The sequence below is a fragment of the Hypomesus nipponensis genome, chromosome 23 (genome assembly GCF_054491055.1).
Source record: "Hypomesus nipponensis isolate SF chromosome 23, ASM5449105v1, whole genome shotgun sequence".
NCBI classification, from domain to species: domain Eukaryota; kingdom Metazoa; phylum Chordata; class Actinopteri; order Osmeriformes; family Osmeridae; genus Hypomesus; species Hypomesus nipponensis.
In genome coordinates this window covers 4,405,890-4,431,232 of record NC_140383.1, presented here as the reverse complement: position 1 = coordinate 4,431,232, position 25,343 = coordinate 4,405,890, and the positions used below count along the sequence as shown (strand labels likewise).

Below are 25,343 nucleotides of genomic sequence, written 5' to 3'. Positions count from 1 at the left end.
CCAAGTGCATTCTGGGTTTGTAGTTCCGTTTCACAACACGCAGTACATCACATTAGCCACCAAGTGGTGCTCGAAGCATTGAAAAGTCTACGAGAAACGATAGGACCAGTCAAGAGGACTTCAAAAATTCTGTCTTGTCTTGTGGATCAGGATTTTAATGTCTCCCTAAGTGATGATAAATAAATAAAAATCTCTTTACGAGAGCCAACAGTGACTGCAGTGACTGAGAAAAAAAACAATCAAAAGAAAGAGACAACCGTTATGGGCATGGTTTGTATCAACAATCTTAATTTATTTCAAAGATGTCCATGTAAATCCATGTCAAAATCAGAGGCAGACATACATATGTATGTGATGAAGGCACATGAACTGATGAGGGTGCAGAAAGAGTGGACAGAAAACAGTGGAACAATGACAAGTCTGGTTTCCTCTTCTCACCAGCGCACCATCACGAAGGACACACATCACTACATCATTCAGCTCCTTTTCCTGCTAACCAAGTCTTAAAAATACTGTATGGAAAGCAGGATAGGTTTGTCTCCCTCCAGCCAAGCCAGATAATGTTTGGGGAAGCAGAAGTAGCTTTCTCTACTTGCCTCTGAGTAAGAAATTATACAAATTTTGATGAGAATGATGAGAAAGTTATTTTTAAGTGGACTGTGGTTCAACCACTAATGTATTGGAAGATGTGTGCATTCCTCACACGACAGTGGCTGGTGAATCCTTCAATCTAACAATAAATAAAGAAAATAAAAAGTTTACAAAAGCGCACACCTGGTGCTTAATGGCCGACTTCTGGAAGTGTTCCAAGTCCCTAATTTAAAATCTACGCTTATCTTCCAACTCATAAAAGGTACCTCTCTCTCACATCCTCACTAAAACCTGTCACCCTCCTAACAAGGACAGAATATCTAGTAGAAAAAAAATAATAAAATGATTGTTATAAATTAATCTCAATAAAAAAAACAGTATGGATTAATGGAGAGGCATCAATGAGGATGGATAATGGAGTAGATGATGCTAATGATTCTGTGTATTTACAATCAGAGGAGAGATGCATATACCAGGTAAATGTCAACCTGTACACGGTCCTCTGCTATGAACATGGCACATCAAGCTGGTTTCACAGGCACAGATTAAACCCAGATAAGTATCAGATTAAGATCAATCTGACAAAAAAAAAAAAAGAGTGTAAATTGAGGACACTCGATCATCCTAGATTAGGCTCAATCTGTGTCTATGAAACCAGAATAGTTAAAAGTAGGCTACAGCAGTCAAAAAATCCTTTCAACCACAACTAGCCGTCTGATTGGATATGACATAATGATGTCACACGAAAATGGGAGAACTCCAACATTGGAGAGTGGGAAAGTAAAAGCACAGCCATAAAAAGAGATGGCAATACATAACTCAGTGCAAACCACCTCCACAAAAATTGCTTATATACACATATTCCTTTCCAGTTTCAAACAGGGCATCAATCTCACGTTTACACACAGCGAGCATAGCAAACAGGGTGAGGCATTTCAGAGTCACACCGAGGATTTCAGTGCCTAAATCCAATTCTAAATTAGAATTAGAATGCTAGAACCCGCTACCCTAAAAAGTCAGCTCCAGGAGGTTTATCAAGGGTGAGTTCAAAGGTCGGTACAGCAGACTACAGACAGGACCTGACATTAAGGCACCTGGGTTCAGGGGGGGAATCCTCCAGGGGGAATCCTCCAGAGGGAATCCTCCAGAGGGAATCCTCCAGAGGGAATCCTCCAGATTGGGGGTATGAGGAGCGGAGGGGGTTTATTCTCAATCCAATCTCTATTCTAAGTCCTCCACATCCATTCACTTCAAAGTTAACTTCAACGTGTTGGACAACATGGGGTTGGTTTCATCTGTTCTAACATGGGCAAGACAACATGGATGCCAAGCAGCTCTGTTAAAAAACATCAATCAAAATTCAGAGAGAAAAAACAACAATTCACCAACAAACAGCTGTGGAATAAACTGTTTACAGACTACAAAATAAAATATTTTTTAACCCTTGTAAAAATTAAAGATTTCAAATAAATTAAGTCACCTTCATAGATCGTCATTGCTGTAATAATATAATATATTCTGTCTATATATATATATATATATATATATATATATATATTTATATTTCCCCAGGTGAGCAATATCATGTCAAGGCCATGTCTGATTGGTTAACCATATAAAGACACTGGAGGTCATATGCCTGACTTCTTGTTAGAGACAGGAAGTAGTGAGATAGATATGGTTTCCTTCACTGCAATAACTTAAGGGGATTTGTAGGGTGGAGTTGCCATTCTGAGAGTAGCCCCAGAGAGCGAAAGGTAACAACTGAAGGATGGTACGCTGATCTGACACCTGCCACTTAGACCAACTTCCTCCTGGGTAGAAGAGCATACCAACTAGTTTGGCAGAGACACAGCTGCCTCCATAAAGGCAGGGGGTGCAACCTGCTTATGTACTTTTCAGTTTGTCACCATAGTAACCTTTAAAAAAGAGAGAGACTACAAACAGACACTATATGGACAAATGACTGGTTTTCTGAGCTGAAGGAAAGTTAAATAAAGTCAAACACAAAGCAACTGGTTTGTTTTCAAGTTCAGGAGTATCTTCATCGGCGATGACAATTTCTCACCAGCAGAGGGCAGTGTCATGGCTCCAGCCATGCTGCAGTACCAAGCCTGACCAGAGGAGGCGAAAGAGCGCTGTGGAGCTGAATCTGGACTGTGCACTGCAACACCAGGGTGTTTGGGTGACATCACCAGCTCAGATGATCCCTGTCTTAGTCCCTACAGTAGGTGTGGCTGCTCATCCATTACTAATGCCTGATGATCCATTAGGCATGTCTGATGATGTGTGTCTGTAACCAGCCTCCCAAGACCCGGCAGTCCCCTCCAGAGACGCAACGTTAGCAGACCTGACAGCACACACCAGAGCCTCTCCCAGTGATTAACAGTGTCCTCCACTGATCAGTAGTCTTCACATTCATAAAACAAAAAAAGAGAGAGGGAAATAGAGAGGGAGGAGGAGAGAAGGAGATAGAGAGAGAGGGAGGAAGAGAGAGAGGGAGGAGTAGAGAGAGAGGAAGATAGAGAGAGAGGGAGGAGGAGAGAGGGAGATAGAGAGAGAGGGAGATAGAGAGAGAGGGAGGAAGAGAGAGAGAGGAAGATAGAGAGAGAGAGGAGAGAGGGAGATAGAGAGGGAGGAAGAGAGAGAGGGAGATAGAGAGAGCGGGAGATAGAGAGAGGGAGGAAGAGAGAGAGAGGAAGATAGAGAGAGAGAGGAGAGAGGGAGATCGAGAGGGAAGAAGAGAGAGAGGGAGATATAGAAAGAGTGAGGAAGAGAGAGAGGGAGATAGAGAGTAAGAGGTAGCAGAGAGACGGAGTGATAAAGAGAAAGATGGAGCCAGTGAAAGACAGAATTGCGAGGCAGCCCCACAAACAGCCTCTCGGCGCTCCGGTGGGGTTCTGGTGATGTCATGCAGGTTGCTAGGCGCCAGAGGCCCATGTGCACAGTCAGTCTGTGAGGGTCGCCAGCCCCCTGAGGGGGGTCTTGATTGATGCAGCCCCCCCCTCACGGTCAGTTAGCCTGCTATTTTCTTTATATGGATCTGCAGGGAGAGAGCAAAGTCAACAGTTTGTTATGCGACCCAAACACAGAGGAGCAGCATGACTCGGAGGACTGACTGAGAAAGCAGATGCAGCCTGCCACACCTGGGCTAGAACAACACTCAGGGAGCGCTTGATTGATCCCTGCAGGTGCGGCCTCAGAATTCAAATCAAATGCACCTTCAATACTTTCAAAGTTTTTTTTTTTTTTTTTTCACACATTTATGGATTGGCACCCTGGTGCTTTGACTGTAACTGCACTTAGGATAGCAGGGTGCAGTGCCTCTGATTGGTTAGAGGGGCAAGCGGGCGGCGTTAATTGGCTGACCTCGCTGACGATGGCCCAGACGGCAGAGTTTTTCAGGACGGAGAGGCGCAGTGCCAGCACAGGGTTAAAGGAGGGGTCGACCACGCCTTCCGCCACGCCTTTCTGGAACTGACCTGCTCTCACACACACACACACACACACACACCATGCCCAAACAAAGGCAGAGACCCACACAAAGACACACAGAGAGGGAAAGCCACAATGTAACATTATAACACAGGTGAGGGTGAAGGAGAGTTAAGAGATCATAAAGAATGGCCCAGGTCCACTAACCGATTCTGTAAAAATTATCTTCAGTTTTCTTATATTTCACTTTGGTCTGCAGTCCATTGTCCTTAAAAACACACACACACAAACAGGATAAACAACAGATGAAAGGAGAGTTCTTAAATCAAACAGCTCTTGAAATACCACCCAGACACTGTTACTTGTGTTGTTTGAGATAATACTGCAGGCTGGTTTTGAATCATGTCAGTGACGTGTGTGAATCTGGGTTACAGGCCTGGTGCAATGTGTTCATGTCCATTACCACTCTCCTCTGGTGCAATATTATGGACTGGAGCTGGTTGTATTCATGATCCCATCCATAACCAGTCAATAATGAGGGACACACAGTATGTCAATAACCCTAATCCTAAATTCCATTATCCCACTAGGGCATCTCACTTGAGGTGTGTTGGGTGGTGCTAATTTCCATCCTGTGTATGTGTGTGTGTGTGTCTGAAGGTGTGTGTGTGTGTGGGGTTCTCACTGAGAAAGGCAGGATCTCAACAGTGGTGTTCTCTATGCGGTCCCCCGGGTGCTCCTGGTTCCCGCTGCGGAACAGGAACCTGCCAATCACACGACAGGACGCTTAATGCATGTTCAGGTCCCAGGGCCCGCTCATCAAGGTGCACAGGCACGCTTCCCACAACAGCAAGAACATACTGTACTGTTTAACTGTCACATTACACAGGCTCCAGGTCGACTGACCAGCCTTGAACACACACACACACACACCAACCCACGCATCCACACTCACCCTCACACACTCATCCAAAAATAAAGATTAAAAGTCTTCCAAATAGACTTCCACTTAAAGTGCTAATGAAATCTTGTCAGTCGGCGGTTTGGGGAGAGATAACCCAGTCAGACTGGATAACAGAGATGACCTCATGATCACACCAGGATATTTTTTTTTTTCTCTCTCTCTCTCCCTCTCTCTCTCTCTTAACCTCAACCTCTCTCTCAACCTGATCCTTGTCCGCTACTTTCATCCTGGCCAATCATCCATTTTTCCTACTGTCTTTTATGTGTATGTTTTTCTACCCCCCCCCCCTCCTCTTCCTCTCTCTGGGCAGGAAGAGAGGTCTAGGAGTTCTTATTTTAGAACATTCTCATTAGCACACCCTGATCCTCAGAGAGTCATGCACACCAAGGCTGCTCCCACATCACAAGGGGAACTGTGTGTGTGCGTGTTAGTGAGAGAGAGATGGATGAACAGAGAGAGGGAGGTGAGAGGGCACACTAGCTTCCCACTCTGTCAGAGCCTGCATGCACAAACACATACACTGCCTGTCACCTACCACCATCTCTCATGGGACCCGTGTGTGTGTGTGTGTGTGTGTGTGAGAGAGTGAGTGAGTGAGTGAGTGAGTGAGTGAGTGAGTGAGTGAGTGAGTGAGTGAGTGAGTGAGTGAGTGAGAGAGAGAGAGAGAGAGAGAGAGAGAGAGAGAGAGAGATGGACAGCTGGACACCCACATTAACACCACTTAAACACAACAACACACGCATCCCAGCCCACACACACAGCCCAACATACACTGAGCCGCCCCCTTCGTACCTGTCTATGCTGACAGGCCTGTCGAAGCGCAGCAGTATGTAGTCTCCCTCCGTGGGGTTGATGGCCCAGAAGAAGTCCTCTCCCAGGTAGGTCTTCTCCAGGGTGTGGCCCTGGTACACCTGCAGGAGGACCAGCACAAATGGACAATAGAAAGGGATTTCTTTCTAATTCTAATCTATATTTAGGGGGGTTAGGGGGGGTTACCTTGAGTGAGGTGGAGACCTCAGCTGGGGGGTTCACATGGATCTTGTGGAGAAGGGGCTTCAGGAAGTCCTTATCCTGAACAGGAAGAGGAAGTAAGCATGACAGGATGTAGTCATGCTGTAGAGTCATACCAACAAGTGAACAGGAAGTGGAGGACATCACACACATGCACACAAACAGACAGATTTCTGGGAATAGAGATGCCTGCTGGATACTGGTGGGGCGGAGGGCGTGTTTGAGCAGAAAGGCTGGGTGGTAGAGGAGGGTGAGAAGGCGACGAGGTGGAGTGAGGTTATACTCACAGTGAGCTTCTGGATCTTTCCAGCCAGGGACGAGTGGAGCCCCACATGCTGGAACAGAGAGGGGCGGAAGCGCACCCTCAAACCTGACTTCTGTCTCTCACAGTGTTTCTGTATGAAGAAGGGGGGGGGGGGGTAAAGCAAGGTAGAGAGAGAAAGGTAGAGATGGAGATAATGAGAAAGAGCAAGATATATATAGAGTGTGGGGGAGGGGGGGGGGGTCAGGGTCAATCTTTGTGTCCAGATATGTGGGGTCACCTGAACTGGACTGGGTTTGGGGTACGTACCGCATCCTTCTCCGGGTTGCACACCTTCACCCACAGGATGTGGTCCAGAAGCCAGTCGATGGGCTTCTCCTTGTAGAACATGAAGATGAACTCTACGATCAGGTTCAGATCTGGAGCCTGGAACATCTTACCTGAAGGGGGAGAGAGAGGGGGGGTGAGGTGTATAGCAGGTTGGAAGGAAGGAAGGAAGGAAGGAAGGCTCAAGGCTGCTTCGGAGCACACTGAAGCAGGGCCAGGTACCTATGAAGCCCAGCTGGGAGAACTCCAGGATCATCCAGTCTTCAGAGGACAGCTGCAGGGCAAAGTTCTTCATGGTGGCAAAGTAGTTTGGCTTGGCGACAATGTCATCCTCCAGCTGAGGGGAGGAGAGAGAGAGAGACAGATGAGAAACAATGCACCACAAGACCAAGGCTACTTTCTAACCTTGACTAGAAACAGGTCTACTAATATCCACAGTGCAGTCAGTCCCACATGGTAGACCAGCTCGCTAGGCAGCCTAGAGCCTACTGAACTACAGTGGGTTTATATAAGACCGGGTACCTCTCCCTTCAGACAGACAGCAGAGAGAGGGACAGCAGAGAGACGGATTAAAAACACAAACAAACATACAAGAAGAGGGACAGACAAATGAAGAAAGAAATAAAGTGTAAAAAAAATAAAAGGAGAAATGTTGTGTCTGACTGCCTGAGTCCATGCTCCAGACATTCACTCAAGGAGAGAGGACGGCGATGAAAGTGAACAACCTCACACATACAGGGTATTGTCCACTTAAGACGTAAAGAACATGCCTAAATTGGGTACGGCGTGTTCTAAAGAGCCAGAAAACCAGTGTTTCCCTGGTAACAAGCCTCTGCATGCGTGCGTGTGTGTGTGTGTATGGGAGAGTGTGTCCTAAACTACCTACTCCTGCTGTGTGCTTTACAACAGGTTGCCATGGGAACATTGGTTTAGGGATGTCTGTGACTGTGTGTGTCAGACATACCTGTACATAGTAGACTCCTTTACTGACGGCGTACATCATGAGGAAGGAATAGTCTAGATTCTGCTTGGTCCGCCATCTGAACAGAAGAAGACACCCTTCACCAGAAACCTTAACAAACCCCTATCATCACCATAACACTGAATACTCATGATCAGGCAGGGTCTCAATAGTCTGCAGAGAGAGAGAAAGATGGAGAGAGAGAAAGATGGAGAGAGAGAAAGATGGAGAGAGAGAAAGATGGAGAGAGAGAAAGATGGAGAGAGAGAAAGATGGAGAGAGAGAAAGACGGAGAGAGAGAGAAAGACAGAGAGAGAGGGAGAGACAGAGATGGAGACAGAGAGAGAGAGAAAGAGAGAGAGAGAGAGAGAGAAAGAGAAAGATGGAGAGGGAGAGAGAGAGTGAGGGAGATGGAGAGAAATAGATGGATGGAGAGAGAGAGAGAGAGAGAGAGAGAGAGAGAGAGAGAGAGAGAGAGAGAGAGAGAGAGAGAGAGAGAGAGAGAGAGAGAGAGAGAGAAAGATGGACAGAGAGTGAGGGAGATGGAGAGAAAAAGATGGATAGAGAGAGAGAGAGAGAGAGAGAGAGAGAGAAAGATGGAGAGGGAGAGAAATAGATGAATAGAGAGAGAGAGAGAGAGAGAGAGATGGAGAGAAATAGATGGATGGATGGAGAGAGAGATACAGCTAATGGGAGCAGGTGTGCGTGGTGCTGCCTGAGGGCAGGTGTGAGGATTGACTCTAGGGACACACACACACACACACACAGTCACACAGTCACACACACAGTCCCTTTCACACAGCCAGGTGGTGGGTGGTACAGGACGTTCCTGCTGTGACGCTTAAACTGGAATATAATGAGGCCTGTTTATCATTTCACTCTGGGGTGAGTGAGCCGCACACCTTGTCAAAAACACAGAGGTGTACATTTACACACACACACACACACACACACACACTAATGAGTCCAGTTTGTCACTGCATCTAAGCAGCAAAAAGTGCACTGGGTTCCTCATGAATATTCATGAGCTTCGAAATGAAGTCAAATGTTCACAGAAGCCTGTAATGTTCAACACGCGCCATTCAGAGTTCAAACACTGTTTACCCTACCAACAGTCCTGTATCAGTTCAGCATGCAAACATACAGGCAAGCCCAGGTTCACAGCGCATTCTGAAACAGGTCCCTGGGCCTATTAGACAGCTGTTTTAGATAGGAAGGCAGAGGAGAAGGAGAGAGACCAACAGATAGGAACAGAGAGTGTGAGAGAGAGAGAGAGAGAGAGAGAGAGAGAGAGAGAGAGAGAGACACAAAGAGAGAGAGAGAGAGAGAGAGAGAGAGAGAGAGAGAGAGAGAGAGAGAGAGAGAGAGAGAGAGAGAGAGAGAGAGAGAGAGAGAGAGAGAGAGAGAGAGAGAGAGAGAGAGAGAGAGAGAGAGAGAGAGAGAGAGAGAGAGAGAGAAAGGGAGAGAAAGGGAGAGAGAGAAAGCAGAGTCACCGTTGTAGAGGGGGCGTGTCGAGCAGACGACCTTGAGCTCACTTTGAAGAATGCCTTTGGAATACTGAGTAGTCTGTGTGTGTGCGCGTGTTCTCTTACTTGACTCTTTCTCGGGAGTCTCCGAAAGTCTCTTTGAGGTTGCTGAGGTCTGGGTAGTAGCTGGCTGGAGGAGAGATCACCTCCAGTAGCCCAGAGCTGAACTCTGTAGAAAACCTGACACACACAGAAAATTATAGGACTAATCCTCAATTCTAATCATTTTATACCAAAATATACTGTCAACCATCTTCTCTCTGTAATCCCCACCAGATGTCCCACCGACAAACAGTCACCAGATAGACAGGAAATAGTGTGCGTACGAGAGGACAGGAAGTCGTCAGCTACTCACTCTTTCTCCAGGTCGGTCACCACACTGTGAACATAGTCTGTGTCTGTCTGTGGAGACACACACACACACACACACACAGGGGTGCATGCACATCAGCTCGAGGTCGCCAACATGGAAATATCCCCAAAAGGTGTGTTTGTGTGTGTGTGTCTACTACGGTATCAGGCATTCACGGTGCCCCTCACCTCCCCCACAAACACGATGATGACGCAGTCCAGCTTCTCGTCGGCGGAGAGCTTGTCGATGAGGGAGTGCAGCGTCTCCGCCAGGTACGACTTCACCTTCCTCCTCACCGTGGGGATCCCCATCACCATGGAGACTGGGGAGGAGGAGGGGGGGTTGAGAACAGGATCCACTGGTCAACAACACACACATACACACACGTGGCATGTGTCATGGGAGCCGGGCAGGGCTGGGGGCAGCAATGCTCCTGTAGAGCACCTCTGACCTCTGACCTTGGTCGACCACGGAGGTCCCTGGAGTCAGGACAGCCCTGTGCCAGGACTAGCTGGAGCGCTGCTACACACACAGGAGACCATGACAACCTGGGCTGTACCACACACACACACGCGCACACACACACACACACACTGAGTACACACGAGTGAGCTGAGTGCAGGGAGTCCCCCTGGTCCCCTTCTGCCAAACAACCAGCCACACTTGTTTCCCCAACTGTGTGTGTGTGTGTAGGGGGGGTATGAAAACAAGAGAAAGGACAGGATGAAAGGGGAGATGGTGAGAGTACATATAGTGCTGTCTAGAATCTATCCATCTGTTGTATTGTATTTTTCACAAAGGGAGAGAGACAAAGACAGAAGGGAGAGTTAGAGAGGGAGAGAAAGAGGACAGACCTTCAGTATTCTTGACCTGGGAAGATTCCCTGGGACCCAGCACCACTGGACAATCCACCAGTACAGACATATCAACCTACAGTCCCCCCCTTCACACACACACCCTCCCCTGACACACGTCACTCTCCCCCCCCCCACACACACACACACAACACACCCTCCACACACGTCCTCTCCACACACACACAGAAAATGATTTTTCTCCCTATTTTTTGTGTGGGTGTCTGTGTGTGTGTGTGGGTGGGTGTGTGTGTGGGTGTTTGGGTGGGTGTGTGTGTGTTTGTGTGGGTGTCTGTGTGTGTGTGTTTGGGTGGGTGTGTGTGTGTGTGTGTGTGGGGGGTGTGTGTGTACAGAGAACAAGGGACGTTGTCGGAGTCGTCTTGTATACAGAGTCACCTCTCGTCTTCACCTTGCGTCACCCCAGTCAACAGCGGACGGCAGGCGTCAAACGGTTAAAACATATTCAAACTAAGGACTGAGACAAAACAAAACACAACACATGCTAACTGATCTGATGAACACCTGTATCCAAACAAACTGCCAGGTCAGACACAGTGTGTGTGTGTGTGTGTGTGTGTGTGTGTGTAACATCCAGAAAAGACGACATGGGGGTCACTGGAACACAAACATGTAGAGGGAGGGAGGGAGGGACAGAGAGGGACAGAGAGGGAGGGAGTCTGCGGTGATCCACCAGCGTGAAAAATCTGTCCCTGATTCAGCTTTGTGTGCCCGACGCTTCAGCCCAGCAAAGCCAGACATATGCGCACACACACACACACATCCCCCCCACACACACACACACACACACACACACACACAAAGTAGGTCGAGGATGAAAGGAGAGAGAGTGGGAGGGAGAGAAAAGCGAGAGAGGGTGGGTGAGATTGAGGGATAGAAGGTGGGAGGGAAGGAGAGGGAAGAGGAGAGAGAAAAAAAACAGAAGCAGGAACAGATAAAGGAAGGCTCAATGCGATACAAAACGCACGACCCAAGTGAAGTGATGGAAGAGTGGAGGGGATGAGGGGAACACACATCTCTCTGTGCCCTCATCCCTTCATCCTCTCCTCCTTTTCAGAGCCCATCATGTCGGGGTCCCTGGCTCTCAGCCTCTCAGCTTTCTTTACAGAGGACTAAGAGAGTGTCATGGAAGTAACACAGAAGGGAATGTATGTGCGTGTGTGTCTCGGTGAGGGCATGCAAGTGTGTGTGTGTGTGTGTGTGTGTGTGTGTGCAGCGAGAGGAGTGTGAAGCTGAGACCTAGAGGCCATGAGACACCTGATCTAAAATGGAGTACAGGACCTCCGGACTTTCATCTAAATGCCAGCGAAAATACCCTAATTTCTATGAAAGCAAATCCGTATGAAAAACTGTACTTCTGAGAAAGAGTCACTGACTCCGTTTTACAGCTCTCTCATTCCCCTAATGTGTCTCTCCATCTTCCTCTCCCCTTCGCCCTCCCTCATCTCCCTGTCTCCATCCCTCTCTCTCCATCTCCCTGCCTCCCTCTCTATCCACCTCTCATGGCTGCCATAGAGTCACAATCTAGCTCTTCATCTCGATCCTTCCTTATCTCTCTCTCTCTCTCTCTCCATCCCCTCCCTCTGCACTAACCCATAACCCTAATCTCCAGGAGGAGGAACTGGGTAACCATGATGATTATGGCCCAATTTACACTGCTATAAATAGCCCCAATGTCAGATACCCTTAGAAGAAAGACAGTAAGAGGGAGAGAGAGAGAGGTGGGGAGAAGGAGAGAGAGAGGGAGAGAGAGAGAGAGAGCTGGGAGAGAACGAAAGAGAAAAGGAGAGAGAGATTGCCAGTGGAAAGATTATTGAGGGAGGGAGCGAAAGGCGTTCTTGACCTTAAGCTGAGCTGGCGATTCTATCTCTCTGCCTCTACAGTATATCAGCCTAGTAGACAGATAGTCTCCTAGCCTCCTTGTCTCTGTGTTAGCCTAGTGGACAGTCGCCTAGCCTCTCTGCCGGTGTCCAGACACACAGCAGAACCAGCTCAGATGCACAACCCTTCTGCTCCAAGAGCAGCAAAGCTACTGCCGGACCAGAGACTGAAGCTCAGCGTATCAGGACAGCGTGGGGATTTCCATCTCAGAAAACCCCCAACGAAGACACTTCAAAGCCACATCTATGTGTGTGTGTGTGTGTGTGTGTGAGAGAGAGAGATGGTTGTTAGCCCCATCTCTAGTTCCCGTGGGAGCTTGCTCCTCATGAATCACCGGGCTTCTCATCAGCGTCAGGAAGCAGCAAGGTCTTTTCCAAGTTCTGATTGGCCCTTCTCTCTGCCTGTCACATATCCCGCCCCCTGCTCCTCCCTTCGCCCCATCTATCCTCACCATCGCCATCCATTCTCCTGCTCCCTTCCTGCCACACACACACACACCCATCTGCACCACGCCCATAATCCTCTTAAGGTGAACCTGATCCAGAGAGGTGGATCAGGTGGATCCCCGTCAGTGTGTGTGTGTGTGTGTGTGTGTGAGGCTCACCTCCCGTGCGTCCCAGGCCCACCTGTACGGCAGGCTGCAGGCTGCCCTCATTGTTGAGCAGGTGAGGCAGGTGGTGGTAGATGTTTGGCACCTGGAGGGGCTTCCTGCTGGCCAGCTCCTTCAACAGCTTCTGGGTCTCATCTGAGAGGGGAGGGAAACAGAGAGGGGGGGGGAGACAAAGAGGATGAATGACAGAGTTAGCGCAAGAGGGGGAATGAGAGAGAGAGAGAGAGAGAGAGAGAGAGAGAGAGAGAGAGAGAGAGAGACAAAGAGAGAGAGAGAGAGACAAAGAGAGAGACCGACAGCTGGACTCCCACATTGTGTCCGGGAGACACAATGTGGGAGACAGAGAGTCAGTGTGCTTGTTTACATCCTGGTCCTCAGTGTTTGCTAGTGTGTGTTTATGTATACAGTATATGTGTGTGCCAGTGTGTGCGCGCGTGTGGCAGTACCCGAGAAGTTGTTGAGCGCGTCCTTGCTGCCGTTGGTCTCTGCGATGGCACGTCTGAACTGCTCCAGGATGCTGTTGAGCTCCGAGGAGCGCTGCAAGGTCCTGTGCTCGGCCACGCGCAAGCGCTCCTTCAGGGCGTGGAACTCTCGCTGGTACGCTACCAGCTTCTCTGGAGGAGGAACACAGGGGAGAGGACAAAAGAGAGGAAGAAAGAGAGAAAGAAAGAGCGAGAGGAAGGGAGAAGAAAGTGAGAAAGAAAGTAGAGAGAGTGAGTTATAAGGAAGAGGAACAAACTGAGTTTATAAATCTTTCAAATCCTTCACGGCTCTCGGTTATGGAAATGTCACTGAGGATGTTACTGAGAGCTAACGCACAGATCTGTCCTCTGTGTAACCTCCATAAGGACGCAACACTTCTGCTTTCATGTGTCTTCTACCGTGGTGAGGCCTTGTTGCTGGTTCCATCCAGGTCAACCTCTGAGTCCCTGTGGTTGGTCGGACAACTAAACCATGATCAGCAGGGGCTGGATGTGTGTGAAGGCCAGCTATCGCAACAGGACCTGTCAACTGTCTTGGAAATGCTTTGTGTGGTCTGCCTTGGGGGGGGGGGGGGGGGGGGGAGTGGTGTGTGTCTTTGTGTGCATCTGTGTGTGTAGGGGGGCTGTCCAGTCCATGTGCAATCGGTAATTTGCACAACAGTGGGTATTGAACCTTACGGCTGGTTGTTTGTACTGTCTGTATGTGCGTATGTGTGTGTATGTGTGGTAGTGTGTCTTAACCTCCAGGTCCAGAAGAGGATTAACCCAGCAGGGTCTCTACTATTATTTGGATAAGGCACAGTTCCGCAATAAAAGGACACAAGTTGGCAATGCTGCCTGCAGACAAAAACTACAGACACAACTAGCCTGAGTGTGTGAGACACAGAGTGTGTGTGTGTGTGTGTGTGTGTGTGTGTGTTAGTCAGGCTCTCCAGGCCTATTTTTCATCTCCTGGCAGATTTGCCAATTGGTGCCCTTTTCTTCTCCTCTGATATACAGATGATCCATACTCCTCTTATCTCTGTCAGACTCCCCTGTTCACCTTTCTGTTCCCATCCCTCCCTACATCCACTTGAGATGTTTGGAGAACTTTCCTCCTCCATCTGTCCATCCCTGCTGTGGCCTCTCCCAGCTCGGTCTCTCCAGCTGACTGTTGACCTGCCCCAGACACAGCAGACGCCGTAAAAGCAGCTGAAGCCACGAGCCAACATTGATCCTCCAGCACCGACCCGTCGCACGAGCAAAACCCAAATCTAAACTTCAATCTCTGGCCGACACACTAAGTGGTTTAATCCAAAAAGGATGAAGAAAGAGGCCATCTTCAGCACTTTAGACATCAGGAGAGCTCTGAACTCTTCCTGAACCAGGCCCCAAAAACAGCTTGTTCTCCAGACAGTCACTGGAAATCCTGTGGTTGTTAGTGGTCGGCTGGCCACCGCGTCATACCAGCGTGTTATAAGCAGGGCCAGCCGTGTCACCATGCCTGTCCACCAGCCGGTCTCATTCCCAGTGTTTCAGACAGATGGAGGGACAGCTTCACTCTTCCCAGCCTGGGCTCATCACATGGCTCCCCTTCACAGGACTCACTGCAGGACAAACCTCATGCTGCATCTCCCCTCTGGACGACAACAGAGCTGTGTGTGTGTGTGTGTGTGTGTGTGCACACTGCTGGTATGTGTTGTTTTAAATGCCAGGAGAAAATAGTGTTCAGTGAGCAAGACATAGCATCCGAGCGCCTGTGTGAGTGCGTGTGTGTGTGCGTGTGTGTGTGTTAGAAGGCAAACTTGATAGCTGGGTGGATCCTTTAACCTGATTATTTGTGGAGGATCTTCATGATCTTGTTATCCTTCTCAATCTCTCTTTATCTAGACCTTCCTCTGTCTGTCCCTCCCTCCCTCCCTCAGGATAAGAGCAGATGGGGGAGGGGCAAAGGAGATCATTTGCTCTCAGCTTTATTGCAGTCACATCTCCTCCCCCTCTCTCCTCCCCCCTCTCTTCCCCTCCTCTTCCCATCCCACCAGCCGAGCTTCACTAAATCCAGTCTCTCTCAAGAGATTCCTCCAGCATCTTTCTTCACAACTCACTAACTTCTTCCTCCCCTGTTCCTTCACCTTCTAGTCTCTCTCTCTCTCTCTCTCTCTCTCTCTCTCTCTCTCTCTCTCTCTCTCTCTCTCTCTCTCTCTCTCTCTCTCTCTCTCTCTCTCTCTCTCTCTCTCTCTCTCTCTCTCTCTCTCTCTCTCTCTCTCTCTCTCTCTCTCTCTCTCTCTCTCTCTCTCTCTCTCTCTCTCTCTCTCTCTCTCTCTCTCTCTCTCTCTCTCTCTCTCTCTCTCTCTCTCTCTCTCTCTCTCTCTCTCTCTCTCTCTCTCTCTCTCTCTCTCTCTCTCTCTCTCTCTCTCTCTCTCTCTCTCTCTCTCTCTCTCTCTCTCTCTCTTCCTCCTATTCCCCTCCCCCACCCTTTCAGGGTCCCCGCCCCCTCATCTCCCCGGAGACATCCTGTCATCCTTGGCCCCTTCGTTCCATTCATCTGAGACAGCCTGAGTAATTTATGAGGGATGCGAGGTGGGCTGGGGCCGATCCACACACACGCTCAGTCTCTACTCTCCTTGCTTTACTGCACCTGTTCAACCCCAGCTAGGCTACTTACAGCTCCAACAATGCAGTGGCACCCTATGCATCAAACTCACACTTGTGAAGCTGGTAAAACACGTCACACGTTCCACAAACATGACTGCATACAACATGCAACCATCCTAACCATACAGAGCAGTGAGACACACATCCTCCTCTTTCCCATCACACTGAACTTGTCTGCATGGACACACCCACACACCTCCCCGGTTCATCCTGCTGACTGTGTGTTATTGAGTGCTGATAAGGGACATCGGCAGCAAGTGTGTGTGTGTGAGTGAGAGAGAGAGAGAGAGAGAGAGAGAGAGAGAGAGAGAGAGAGAGTGAGTTGAAAAAAGTGATGGGGGGGATGTTAAGACCACGCGTGCAAGTTTGTTTGCATTATGTGTACATTATAGGATATTGCTTCTGAAATCACCTCTCGGAATACTTGATTGACTAAAATCAATAAAGACATAAGCATTTGTTTGGTGGTCTTTTACCCACTGCTGAGTGTGTGTGCCCGAGAGCAAGAGCGACAAAAAATCAGCCCTTCTGTAACAATGCACCTGCCATTTCCACAGCTATAACTTCCCAGAATGCACTGTGTCAGCCTTGAGCATGACTAATCGTTTACAGGCTATTATCTTAAAGTAGGACAGATGTTCAGATTCAAAACACATTGGAAGGAGCGAGCGAGAGCGAGCGAGTGAGCGAGCGAGAGCGAGCGAGAGAGAGCGAGAGCGAGCGAGAGCGAGCGAGAGCGAGCGAGAGCGAGCGAGCGAGCGAGAGCGAGCGAGCGAGAGAGAGAGAGCGAGCGAGAGAGTGAGAGAGAGAGAGAGACAGACAGAGACAGAAACACATCACAGAAGTTCCCTCCAATAAACACCACACCATTCCTTTTTTTAACAATCACATTACTACATAACGAGGCTGTTCAGTAGCTAGCTAGCTAGCTAACACCATCCTGTCTACTGAAGGCTAAACACGAGCACACAACAACCTTCAGTAACCTGCAGTTAGATGTTTGATGTACAGTTTGATGGCTTTGCTGGGTACAGTTAACAGCTTCCTTCCCAACAGCCTGGTGTACAGGCTGAACACCAGGACAATGTGGAACAACAGCAGTTCAGAATTGACCGCACAACAATCCCTGGATAGCTAGGCTACATCTTAGCAGGTTGACAGTTGGTGTGCTGGAGTTAACCAGGAGAGGGTTGAACCTAAATGGAAAGTTGGAGTTAGTCACTGTACCGACCCACCAAGAAGAACAGGCTGGGTGTTGGTGGTCATGTGAATGTTCACCACCACCCCCCACCCCTAGGATCATTTGACTGGGAATTTCCCTGGTTTGAGTTCCCTGAGCTCCGCTGCCAGCAGGTCGTACATGCTGCTGCAGTTCAAACCCATTAGTAAACATGATCCCTGCTCACTGAACATGACAGCATCTGCCCACAGCCCAATCTAAGCATGGTCTCTGCAAATACCCACACCGTTTTCTCTCTGAATCTCACACACACACACTCTCACAAAACACACCATCACACACAAACACACACACACACACACACACACTCAGCAGTGGTGGATACTGATCTCTGATCGAGTTCCCCTGAGGGTAGAAGCAGGAATCGATCTGGTATGGGGCAATCCTACGATGCAGGCACTGATACAGCCCCCTCCCCCCCGCGCACACACACACACACACACGACACAGTAAAAAAAAATACAACTCCATTACACATCTGTGTTGTCATTTCTGTCCCTCGTCATCCTTGATTGACCCGTGGCTTCTATTTCCCTCCCTCCCTCTACCTCTTCAGATGGTGGGAGCCACTAATGCCCTGCCTGTCTGCCAGTGCCAACCTCTTTGACATTTTCAGGTTGGCACCCATCCAGCCACCTCTTCTTCCTCCGAGTCATCCGCACCTCCATCCCTGTCCCCCTGCTCACCCTCTCCCTGTCCCCCTGCTCACCCTCTCCCTGTCCCCCTGCTCACCCTCTCCCTGTCCCCCTGCTCACCCTCTCCCTGTCCCCCTGCTCACCCTCTCCCTGTCCCACTGCTCACCCTCTCCCTGTCCCCCTGCTCACCCTCTCCCTGTCCTCCTGCTCACCCTCTCCCTGTCCCCCTGCTCACCCTCTCCCTGTCCCCCTGCTCACCCTTTCCCTGTCCTCCTGCTCACCCTCTCCCTGTCCCCCTGCTCACCCTCTCCCTGTCCTCCTGCTCACAGTCTCCCTGTCCCCCTGCTCACCCTCTCCCTGTCCTACTGACCTTTCCTCACAGGTGTCTTCTTGTTATCGGCTTGTCAGTCTTAATTATGTCCCCACCTTCTGTCCCTTAACAAACCGTTCTATATCAGTCTGTGTGTGTGTGTTTCAGAGTGTGTGTGCTGTTGGCCCAGGCCTGCCAAGTGTCAGTGAGATACTGAGATGGACAGACTGAGAGTCTGACACTGCTGAGATGACAGCTTGGCCTGGTGCTCTTTCCTTAAGAAGTATTTTCTCTCTCTTTCCCTCTCCCTTCTTTCAATTGTTGTAGACAGCTAGTGTGTCTTTCCTCTAAGCATCAGGTGTACAGCAGTGTACAGTAAGTGTACAGCAGTGTGCAGTAAGGGTACATTAGGTGTAAACTTGTCAGCTAAATGAACTGCTGCCAGAAGACAGTTTGACATGGGAGGAAAGAAGTTAGAAACTGTTGTCATCAAAGAAACGATGACTAAGCTACGCTTGGTTGCTAGGATATGAGACCCATTCGAAACATGTAGAAAAGCTGACCTTAAGAGAACCGAGATGGAAGGATAGAGAGCGAGAGCGGCTGACTATAAGACAGACCGGAAGATGGAAGAGTTAGAGGAGGTGGGGGAGAGATTGCAGGAGAGATTGCAGGAGACAAGAGAAGAGACAAGGAGGCTTGACGGCAGTCAGGGTTCTTGTTACCAAGATCTACTAAGTGCATCAGTCTTCACTCTCTCTGCATGGCTCCCCTGTGGCTCCGGCCTGACTCCTTGGGACCACCAGAGCACACATCAGAGTACACACCGGACTGTGGAGAGACCATTGATGGAACAATGGCTTGTTTCTCCTCCGCTAATTCAAGAGGAAGAGCAGTTCCATGTGCCGGGGAATTCTGACCCTAACTGGAGAGGAGGAGGGATGAATGGAGAGCAGTGTGGAGGAAGATGAGAGGAGGAAGGGAGGATTGGGGTTGTTGCAGAGTTGCTGTTTATGAAGCCAGGACATGAGGGCAGTCCAGCTGGGGGGGCACGGGGGGGGGGCGTGGAGTCAGAAGTGTGTGTGTGTGTGTGTGTGTATGTTCTAAAGGGCAGGGCACACAAACAACCAGTATGGGCCAAGGCTTGTGTCAGCACCATCTCCTTCCTCCTATAGCACTCTCCCTCCCTCCCTCCCTGCCTCCCTGCCTCCCTCCTACAGGCCTCGGCCTCCTGTCTGCCCCCCTCCCTCTGGCCCATATAAAGCATGCCTGGCAAGCCCCGACCCCCTTCCCTACCCCCTCCCCCCCCCCCGCCACACACACACACACACACAACAAAACTACACAACTGAACCCCAGAGAGCCACTGTGACACTTTTTGCAGAGTTCTCTCTCCATTCTCTCCCCTCTTTCCAAGGACACAGGGAGGCAGAACCTCCTCTGCCCCCCCCTCCTCTGCCCCCCCCTCCTCTGCCCCCCCTCCTCTATCTCCCCTCCTCTGCCCCCCCTCCTCTGCCCCCCCCTCCTCTGCCCCCCCTCCTCTGCCCCCCCTCCTCTATCTCCCCTCCTCTATCTCCCCTCCTCTGCCCCCCCTCCTCTACCTCCCCTCCTCTGCCCCCCCTCCTCTGCCCCCCTCCCCTGCCCCCCCTCTGCCCCCCCTCCTCTGCCCCCCCTCCTCTGCCCCCATCCTCTGCCCCCCCCTCCTCTGCCCCCCCTCCTCTGCCCCCCCTCCTCTGTCCCCCCCCCTCCTCTGCCCCCCCCCCTCCTCTGCCCCCCCTCCTCTGCCCCCCCTCCTCTGCCCCCCCTCCTCTGCCCCCCCTCCTTTGCCCCCCCTCCTCTGTCCCCCCCCCCTCCTCTGCCCCCCCCCCTCCTCTGCCCCCCCTCCTCTGCCCCCCCTCCTTTGCCCCCCCTCCTCTGCCCCCCCCCCCCTCCTCTGCCCCCCCTCCTTTGCCCCCCCTCCTCTGCCCCCCCTCCTCTGCCCCCCCTCCTCTGCCCCCCCTCCTCTGCCCCCCCCCCCTCCTCTGCCCCCCCTCCTCTGCCCCCATCCTCTGCCCCCCCTCCTCTGCCCCCCCATCCTCTGCCCCCCCTCCTCTGCCTCCCCTCCTCTGCCCCCCCTCCTCTGCCCCCCTCCCCTGCCCCCCCTCCTCTGCCCCCCCTCTGCCCCCCCTCCTCTGCCCCCCCTCCTCTGCCCCCCTCCTCTGCCCCCATCCTCTGCCCCCCCCTCCTCTGCCCCCCCCTCCTCTGCCCCCCTCCTCTGCCCCCATCCTCTGCCCCCCCCTCCTCTGCCCCCCCCTCCTCTGCCCCCCCTCCTCTGCCCCCCCTCCTCTGCCCCCCCTCCTCTGTCCCCCCCCCTCCTCTGCCCCCCCCCCTCCTCTGCCCCCCCTCCTCTGCCCCCCCTCCTTTGCCCCCCCTCCTCTGTCCCCCCCCCCTCCTCTGACCCCCCCCTCCTCTGCCCCCCCTCCTCTGCCCCCCCTCCTTTGCCCCCCCTCCTCTGCCCCCCCCCCCTCCTCTGCCCCCCCCCCCCCTCCTCTGCCCCCCCTCCTCTGCCCCCCCTCCTTTGCCCCCCCTCCTCTGCCCCCCCCCCCCTCCTCTGCCCCCCCTCCTCTGCCCCCCCTCCTCTGCCCCCCCTCCTCTGCCCCCCCTCCTCTGCCCCCCCCATCCTCTGCCCCCCCTCCTCTGCCCCCCCTTCTCTGCCCCCCCCCCCCTCCTCTGCCCCCCCTCCTCTGCCCCCCCTCCTCTGCCCCCCCCATCCTCTGCCCCCCATCCTCTGCCCCCCCCATCCTCTGCCCCCCCTCCTCTGCCCCCCCTCCTCTGCCCCCCCATCCTCTGTCCCCCCCCTCCTTATCTTGCCCCATGCTCTCCATAATCACTCCGTTCTTGGGCTATTTTGGGCCCATTGTGTTTGGTATGGTCTGACAAGGGAACAGCGCTGGAGGAAAACAAGCCCCTGGACAACAGAGAGGAGAGGGTGAAGGGAGAGAGGAGAAGAGGGATGTTTTTTTTTTTTAAGTGTTGGGGGGGCTGAAAGAGGAAGTGCTGTTTTTTTGTGTACCTTATAGGTGTGTCAAGTTACAAAGATGATTGCTGTACCATAGTTTATCCTCCTAGATCACACCAGTTAAACAATCAACATACTACACTGAAGCACACAGAACATCCTGATACGCTTCTGAACACCAGCCCTCGCCACCACCCCCACCTCCTCCTCCACCTCCTCCTGGCTCGGTGCAGCAAGAGCCTGGCGCTGAGAGGGCCATGGAGCCGCGGGGGACGCCGGCAGCACAGGGAGAACAGGGGTGCGTTGAGGCTTTGCTGTTTGGACAGCTGACTGTCAGAGCCCAGCTCTCAGCTCTCTCCTGGTGACCGAGGCCCAGCCACCACCAGCTAGGGAGCAGCGCCCCATCACGCCCATCACGGAGAGACGCAGAGCCACTCGGAACGGTCCGGAGGAAACAAATGCACGCACGCGCAACCACTTATTCAACGCACACCGTTTGCCGTGCACGCAGACTGATTCAGGAGGGTTGGAACATTTCATTTTCCCTCTGTGACTCACTGTTAGAGGATAAGTAAACTCGGACGAGCCACAATGGAGAGGAAGGATTAAACAGTGCAGGGTCAATGAGAGAAAGAGAGGGGGTGGGGGGGGGCAGAGAGGAAGCGAGGGAGGAAAGAGAGAGAGAGGAGGCAGCAAGAGAGAGGGAGGAGGAGGGAGCGAGAGAGAGGTTGACCTTGAGATGAAGATGCAGCTTAGAGGCATGTTGATAAAAAAGTAAGGCTTTAGAGACACTGTCCAGACACTGAGTGGGTGGGAGGTAGAAGAGGATGAGGCAGAAGAAGAGAAAGCAAGAAAGAGAGAGAGAGAGAGAAACAGAAAGAGAGAGAGAGAGAGAGAGAGAGAGAGAGAGAGAGAGACAGACAGACAGACAGACAGACACAAACAAAGACAGAGAAAGAGAGAAATCCAACACAAATATTTTAAGACAAACTTCAAACTGCTTCTGTGGCAACAGTGAAACTCCTCTGAGCACAACTTCCCTCTCAACACTCTCCTGGCTCACTAGCCGGAGCGGGTGTTCCGGCCCATGCCAACTGACAGGCTGATAGCAGTTCAGGGTTCGCCTTAGACGAGCAGGGTGGGGACGGTGGGTGAGCCCTGCACTCTCACATCTCTGCCGAGCACGGTTTATCAGGCAGAGCACAGGCAGCAGGAAATGCACCATGCAGGTTCTGTTCCCATTCAAAAAAAGGGAGAGGGTATCTAGAGGGCTGCAAACTATTTCCTTTTCTTTCATGTAATGCGGACTATTCATTGTGCAGATTTTTTTGCCAAAGCGACTTACAGGGGGTGATTTGATCCTGGGACCACTTCCTCTGCTCTTCCACAAGCTCTTAACATTAAGCTATAATCCATTGTATATTTTCATTTTAACTTTGTATCAGTGATTCTTAATACTCAGAATCACATGATACTTGATATTCAGGAGTCACTCTTTAAACTATGTAGTGTAAGTCAATAGTTATTTCCTTTCTGGAACTATTGTTTCAATGATTTGGATGTATATTTGTCCTTTAAGACAACTTAAAGCTGATTTCAAATTACAACATTCACAAAGGAATAGATGGCTTGCAAAATCAACTGCTTCCTTTTCCTTACTGCTGAAAATAGGGAAAGGAAATTACATGGACAAATTACAAAGACCAGCTAGGTCAACATTCTAGAAAGTTACCCAATAAACAACAGGGACAATGCTCTTCGACCCATCAAATTACAACAATTTAACTTCACATTCCAGCCACAAGTCACAGTGTCTGTTTGTCGGCAGCGCTCCTAAACCAATCAAACCTGAGGACTTGGTATGCATCTGTCCAGTTATGACTGACTTGTTAACCACTGAGAAAACGGTCCTCCTCTTATCTTTCCGGTTAAGAGTGACTTTCCTCTAACCAGGAGTGAGCTTATCTGATCTCACAAGCAGATGAGAGATTTGACAAGCCAGAGACCATGACTGTGTTTCCTATACTCACAAACTGACATCCCCAACCTATCTCTGACAAACATTCCGTGCTGTTAACAGTCTGGAAGGTTCCATCAGGTGTGAGATACGTGGCAGAGTGAGTAAGAGAGGTAATGTTAACAGTCACACTTAACGTTGCTCTAATCCAGCGGGCCTATCTCCCTTGACCGACCCGGGCATTTATTAAGGGGTCCAACAGGCAGATTTCTGTGGAGAGTAGAGCTGGTCTACCCACTGAGCTCATAAACAGTGTATTCATTATGAAGCTTTCGGAATTTTTCTAACGGTTGCAATTATTTACACTGGACTAATAACAAGCCACTGCCTTTCCCGCACTGGACTCAGTTGAACCCTCAGCTGTGAGGAGCTCTGTAGGCCATTGTACCGATGTGCCCTGGAAAACGGTTTGATTGTGCAATGTAGTTTCAAGTAGTGTCTTGAACAGAAGCTTAATTGACTTGAGACTTATTCCTTTTGTTTGAAGAGAGAAAACAATTGAGAGAGTTAGTCTGAGCTTGACAGGGTGAAACGGTTGTAAACTATGCAATGATCTACTTCGTAATTGGCCCCGGTCCTTGTTTAGAAATGCTGTAAAGCCTTTGTGATGAGACATTGAATAGCTGTCAGCTCTCAATTTCTTGTTATGAAACATCCTGTGAAACAACCTGACCAAAGTCAACGTGATGTCTGTCAGCCTGGCTCAGCTAACAAGACATCATAACGTCACGGTCAGCTGCCAGCTTACTTTACTGCACTTGCCAGCTTGACTCTAGTAAACTCATCCAGTACTGTGGATACTAACTGGGTACCAGTAGCGTGTGCATTGCTTACCTTTGCCATTCTGCCAGGCTGTGTACCACGACAGGCTGAGAAAAGACGTGAAGAAAATGATCACAGTGGCAACCGTTCCATGTCTGAGCCTCATCTCATTTCAGCGATTCTCGCCACGACACGCGGGGACCCCGGGGCTGCCGTGCCTCTCTCGCTGCCTTCAGGGTGCCGAGCCGGGAGAAGGAGCGTGCATACGGTGGGCTACCAAAGTGCTGTGGTGGACATGACCGGAAAAAGGAAATTACAGAAATTAAAGAGATTGCAAAATATTTTGTAAGCTGCGGTATAGGTGTCCTGTTTTTAGCCCCTTATGTCACTGTCTTGATAACCGTAACGTGTTGTTTTAGTACATCGAAAGAACGACCGTGGTTTGTCACGTCCCAATCCACCTTTTCATTCTGTTTGAGGTAGACTATCCTTCCTAGTTTTCCGAGCGTTTTACACTTGATAAGAGCATGATCGGGAAGGGATACTGACAAATCCTGGGGGTGATTTCTTGGCGTGACTCCTCCTTGCTGATTCCGTTTAATTGAGGTAGACTACCTAGACTACTGTTGCTATATGCACTGGTTATTTCTGAGAAAGATTACAAGAAAAAAAGTCTCATGGGTAAAACTCGTCTTGTAGTCAGAACATTTCAGTCGTTTAATCAGTCGGTTAGTAAAATAGCATTCCAAAGGACACAATATAGATTAGTAGCTGGCATAAAATTAATCAGTGACCTGCTGTCAATGATCTATCTGATCAGAATCAAGTGGCTGGTGGCTATAACTACAGTAGGCTACACAGTGGCAAGTCTTGCGGGTCGTTTATTGATGTAGCCTACTTCTGACAGCCCCGACCAGCTGTATGGAGCTTGAGTTCTAGATCATATTTATTCGTGTAAAGAATTGTATTGAGCCAGGTTCACAATTTTGTTTGAGTTTTTTTTCTAATCTACTCTAGAATCTGCCGTTTGGGATTCAACAATCGCTGCCTCCGCTTGTTTAGTGCTGTGTAGGAAGGCAAACTAGTATCTCAACGGTAAAATAGCTAGCTAGTGTTAATGTGATCACCGGCATCGGAAACGTGCAGACCTAGAATTATTTGAATCCCATTTTGCTAGCTCCCGCTAGTACTAGGCTAGCAACTATACGGCACACAACAGGCTCTCGACATGTTTCATTTAATATCTGTCTAGGTAACAGTTCACGTTTTGTTGAAATCCTATCCTCTAGCGAAGTACTTACCCACTGTTGTGGCAAACCGTTTAAATGTTCTTGTTGTCGCCCACTGCTCCTGCAGTAGTTAGCTAGTCTTCAAAACATTCCCCAGACAGGGACGTGAACGAGGGTGCTGTGCTGTCGCTGTCAAACCAGTCACCGCCCATCGAAAGGAGCCATTGGTTACTGCGAACACACC

At 50.4% G+C, this 25,343-nt stretch overlaps 1 protein-coding gene across 2 annotated transcripts; it reads right to left on the bottom strand.

Moving 5' to 3' along the window:
* Positions 1 to 271: 271 nt before the first annotated feature.
* On the bottom strand, positions 272 to 25,331 carry mgat4a (alpha-1,3-mannosyl-glycoprotein 4-beta-N-acetylglucosaminyltransferase A). Of its 2 annotated transcripts, XM_084688378.1 has the most exons (17): positions 25,172 to 25,331; positions 23,943 to 24,154; positions 13,239 to 13,406; positions 12,787 to 12,927; positions 9,618 to 9,751; positions 9,433 to 9,479; positions 9,144 to 9,257; positions 7,555 to 7,630; positions 6,813 to 6,927; positions 6,573 to 6,703; positions 6,289 to 6,396; positions 5,987 to 6,061; positions 5,783 to 5,901; positions 4,712 to 4,790; positions 4,234 to 4,294; positions 3,961 to 4,073; positions 272 to 3,634 (listed from the first exon to the last, which is right to left on the bottom strand). In XM_084688378.1, the coding sequence occupies exons 2-17, from the start codon at positions 24,034 to 24,036 to the stop codon at positions 3,608 to 3,610; spliced, it is 1,602 nt and encodes a 533-aa protein (XP_084544504.1). In that variant the 5' UTR covers positions 24,037 to 24,154; positions 25,172 to 25,331; the 3' UTR covers positions 272 to 3,607. The 2 variants fall into 2 exon arrangements, with proteins under 2 accessions (XP_084544504.1, XP_084544505.1); XM_084688379.1 differs by lacking the exon at positions 25,172 to 25,331 and having other exon boundaries at positions 23,943 to 24,342.
* Positions 25,332 to 25,343: the final 12 nt, after the last annotated feature.

What these genes read in the sequence shown, in the direction of transcription:
- mgat4a (XM_084688378.1), bottom strand. Translation starts at nt 24,036, where the DNA reads ATGAGGCTCAGACATGGAACGGTTGCCACTGTGATCATTTTCTTCACG. An exon ending in AGCCTGGCAGAATGGCAAAG is followed by an intron (nt 13,407 to 23,942) that starts GTAAGCAATGCA and finishes TTCCTCCTCCAG; the next exon opens with AGAAGCTGGTAGCGTACCAG. An exon ending in GACTCCCGAGAAAGAGTCAA is followed by an intron (nt 7,631 to 9,143) that starts GTAAGAGAACAC and finishes TCTTCTGTTCAG; the next exon opens with ATGGCGGACCAAGCAGAATC.